General features: G+C 44.1%; 1 protein-coding gene across 3 annotated transcripts in view; it reads right to left on the bottom strand.

Annotated features, from left to right (window-relative positions):
- DIP2A (disco interacting protein 2 homolog A) overlaps window positions 1–4,283 on the bottom strand; it is a 100,258-nt gene that overhangs the window by 35,909 nt on the left and 60,066 nt on the right. For all 3 annotated transcript variants that reach the window (XR_004160238.1, XM_031554070.1, XM_010713144.3), the window contains exons 12-14: window positions 4,090–4,199; window positions 3,585–3,687; window positions 2,391–2,455 (exon numbers count right to left, since the gene is read on the bottom strand). Coding sequence is in view for 2 of the 3 variants with exons in the window: in XM_031554070.1 (XP_031409930.1) it covers window positions 2,391–2,455; window positions 3,585–3,687; window positions 4,090–4,199 (278 nt within the window). In the remaining variant the exon portion in view is untranslated. The remainder of the gene's footprint in view (window positions 1–2,390; window positions 2,456–3,584; window positions 3,688–4,089; window positions 4,200–4,283) is intronic.

The raw sequence follows: 4,283 nt of genomic DNA, 5'->3' as shown, positions 1-4,283 counted from the left end.
TTGTAAGAAGCCTTTTTTATTATCCTTTATCACTTTAGCTAGATTCAATTCCAGACGGGCTTTAGCCTTCCTCATTGCATCCCTGCAGGCCCTGACTACATTCCTATATTCTTCCCAAGTGATCAGACCCTTTTTCCACATTTCATGGACCTTCTTCTTTCCTTTGAGCTTGCGCATGAGCTCCTTGCTCATCCACACAGATCTCCTGCCATCTTTTCCCGATTTCTTGCTCACAGGGATGCACCGATCCTGAGCTTGGAAGAAGAGCTGTTTAAATGCTGACCAGCTCTCAGAGGCCCCCTTACCTTCTAACACCCGAGCCCACGGGATAGCTCCAAGTAGGTCCCGGAAGAGATCGAAGTTGGCTCTCTTAAAGTCCAGGGTAGCAATCCTACTTATTGCTTTGCTTCTTCCACTCAGGATCTTGAACTCCACCATCTCATGATCACTACAACCCAAACTGCCCCCTACCTTTACTTCCTTAACAAGACCATCCCTGCTGGTGAGAATAAGGTCCAGTAACACCCCTCCCCACGTCGGTTCCTCCACCACCTGCATCAGAAAGTTGTCTTCAACGCACTGCAAGAACCGTCTGGACCGTGCGTGCCTGGCCATGTTGGTTGTCCAGCAAATATCTGGATAATTGAAGTTCCCCATAAGCACCAGTGCCTGGGAACGTGACGCTACATCCAGTTGCTTACGGAAGGCCTCATCAGCCTCCTCATCTTGATCAGGGGGCCTGTAGTACACACCCACAACAGTGTCACCCTTACCAGCCTGCCCCTTGATTCTCACCCATAAGCTCTCCACTGCTACATCACTCTCCCCCAAGTCAAGTTCAATACATTCTAGCTGCTCTCTCACATAAAGAGCAACTCCACCACCCCGCCTAGCCAGCTGATCTTTCCTAAAAAGCACATAGCCCTCCATGACAACATTCCAGTCATGCGAGCTGTCCCACCACGTCTCCGTGATCGCAATGAGATCATGACCTCGCGACCGCACGCAGAACTCCAGCTCTTCCTGTTTATTCCCCATGCTACGCGCATTAGTATACAGGCACTTAAGAGAAGCAGCATCCCCCACCCCTCTCCAAGCCTTTGAACTCCACTGTCTCTACCCATCAAGTTCTGTTTGGAGCCTCAAACTGCCCCCTCAGTCCCAGCGGTCCTCATTTTGTCCCCTTCCCCCTTCATACCTAGTTTAAACACCTGTCAATAAGTCCCGCCAGTTTCTCAGCTAGAACCCTCTTTCCCCATGGAGACAGGCTGCATCCATTTGCAGCCATCATGCCAGGTGCCGAGTAAATTGCCCCATGATCAAAAAAACAAAACTCCTGCGTTTGCACCAACTCCTAAGCCATTTGTTCAAGAGATGGGTTTTTAGGCTCATCCCAGTATCGTTTCCTGCCACTGAAGGTACAGATGTAATAACCACCTGCACACCTGTTCCTTCAACTACCCGCCCCAGTCCCCTGAAGTCATCTTTGATAGCCTTCAGGCTTTTCTCACCAACTTCTTCACTGCCAGCCTGTACTATCAATAGTGGATAGTAGTCAGAAGGGCAGATCAGTCTGGGAAGTCTCCTAGCAATGTCTCTTACTTGTGCCCAGGGAGGCAGCACACCTCTCTGCGGGTAGGGTTGGGTCGGCATATAGGGCCTTCGGTTCCTTGCAGCAGGGAGTCGCCTATGACAACCACCCCTCTATCCTTCCGGGTGGAGGAAGTCTTGAGGCATGGGGTTGACCGCTTCCCACGAGGCACCCTCACGGGTGGGCCTCCCTCCACACCTGCACACACGACTGGAGGCCACATGCCCCATAGGGAGCCACAGTTGCATGCCGGGACCTTGGGGCTGATAGGGCCTGGCACCACCAGTCAATTTCCTTTTCACAGTCCTTGATGGTCCTCAGCCTCTCCACCTCTTCCCTCAGGCAGGCCATCAGACTGAGAAGGTCATTTACCTGGTCGCACCTTACACAAGCGTTGCCTCCATCGCCTGGCACTTCAAGGGCCAGACTCTGGCACTCATTGCAGCCAGCAACCTGAACGCTAGCTTGCTGTTTTGGGACCTCAGTCTGGGTTGCCACACTCTTCTTGGCTTGGCTTCCTCTTACGTGTGCAGGGGACCTCTGTCTGGGTCTCCACATGTTTCCTGGCAGTAGCCTTCCGCCAGGAAGCTCTTACATCTAGCTGTTACTTATGAGTACAGCCAATAATAGGTAAACTATCTGCACAATTGGTTAGTGAAAAAGGAATACTCTATTCTTAAATGCATAAATTGTAAAATATAGCTTGGGATGGTTTATGACCTCATTCTGAAGCCAAAGCACTGCTACAAAGAGAAGATTCTGGTTACAGGTTTTTTTTTTCCTTCATTCAAACACTTACTGTTAATACCCCATGCCAAAGGCCAGCATCTCTTTTGAAATCCAACACATTTGTTAGAGTTTCCGCTAAAAGCAAAAGAAAAGAAGCAGTTTTATGAAAACATTTATGAATTTAAGATATTTGTTCAAGCAACTATGAAACTTCCAACATACCTAACAACTCAAAACTATATTGCCATGTCTTTTTGTCTATAATATAGGATGCTTTATCATAGAATAACACCATACAATGGCTTGAGTTGGAAGGATATCAAGGATCATCAAGTTCCAACCCCTCTGCAATAGGCAAGGTTGCAAACCACTACATCAAGTACTAAATCAGAATGCCCAGGGCCCCATCCAATCTGGCCTTAAACACCTCCAGGCCTCTCTGGGAAGCCAGCACCTCACCACACTCTCAGTACCTGAAAGTGCCCTATTTATTACAATCACCTTAAAATTACAATTAAATTCTTTGTAATAATTTTATCTGTAAGACATGATATTCAGTTTAATACTATTTTGAGCGCTTGTTACCTTTGTCCGAGAACTACAGACTGAAACTCTGATTTTGATGCCAATTGAAGGAATTTTCAACTAAAAGTGGTTCAACTGTATTTGAAAGAATCGTATTAGAGAGAAATACTACTACAGCTGTACTAAATTTTCTTCAGTGCTTTCTCTGAGAAATTTGAACTTATGTGATTCCAAACATAAATCAAAATTTGACATAGGATCTACCCAGGTTTTAGAAGGACGTCTTTTACTGATCAAGTGAAATCTGCTAGTCAAGGATGCAGGATGATTGAATGTAAAATAAATGTTTCTTCAAGTACTTACTATTATTGTTTACTTTTCAAAAAATAGAAGAGCATAAATAGCTATTTCCCAATTAATAAAATATTCCAGTAAGCCAGCCACATATCCGTTTAGCCCCTGCACAACTGAGAACTCCAAGAGTAGTGGAGAGTATGAACCCATATATATGGAAATACACATCTATACCCTCACCTATACCTTTACGAAAAGTGAACTGCATGTAACCACGTTAGCTAGAAAAAGCAACAAGCAGTTTCACAGCATCATACGACAGATTCTGTATGATATTCACAGAGAAGACCTGAAGTTATTTTATGGCAGGAAATGTGATTTTGTGACATAGTTTTCCTGAACAATCGAAGCAGTAGGTGTCATTTTTAAGTTATACCTAACTTACCTTCTGAATACCCACATGCCTGAGTCAATGCATGACAGTGTGCCAGCATGGAAGCATGAGATATAGTAATGCCCACTGTGCTGCCTTCTTTACTTGTTTTGTACTGAAAAGAGAAAGTTTACACACACATTAGTTTAACAACAAATACAGAAAGTAAAGAAAACGTACAGTAATGAACTGAAAAGATAAATAGAAGAGGCAGATATTTACATTTTTTAAAGAAAATAGCTAATGTAAGAGATGCAACTTAAGTTCAGAGAACACACTAACCCTACCCTAATGAAACAAAATGTCCCAGGGATCCCAAAATGCCAATTATTCCCAGTCTTTAGTCATACTCAGTATGACAGTTTTCCCAGTAATTTTGAGAGGAAAAACTCTTGCTCCACAATTATACATATTACAGTTATCTCTTCTGTAGCATCAGAAGATCGAAGAAGGAAGATGCATTGTGACTTAAATGGGAACAGTGTAACAATATGTTAAGCATATTATACTGGATCACCTCAATATAAGCAATCTCAGCACTGGCATCCCGTAATTGTGGATGCCAATCCTTAGTTGGTTTTGCCAGATGCTTCCCATCAATCACAAACCAAATGAGACGAGGCCAACCTTCAAATTAAAAAAAAAAAAACACACAACAAAAAACAACAAACAGAAAACCACAAATTACTAGTCATTACACTACCAAAATCT

Source organism: Meleagris gallopavo, chromosome 7 (genome assembly GCF_000146605.3).
Source record: "Meleagris gallopavo isolate NT-WF06-2002-E0010 breed Aviagen turkey brand Nicholas breeding stock chromosome 7, Turkey_5.1, whole genome shotgun sequence".
NCBI lineage: Eukaryota > Metazoa > Chordata > Aves > Galliformes > Phasianidae > Meleagris > Meleagris gallopavo.
This window is presented reverse-complemented; position numbering and strand designations above follow the sequence as displayed.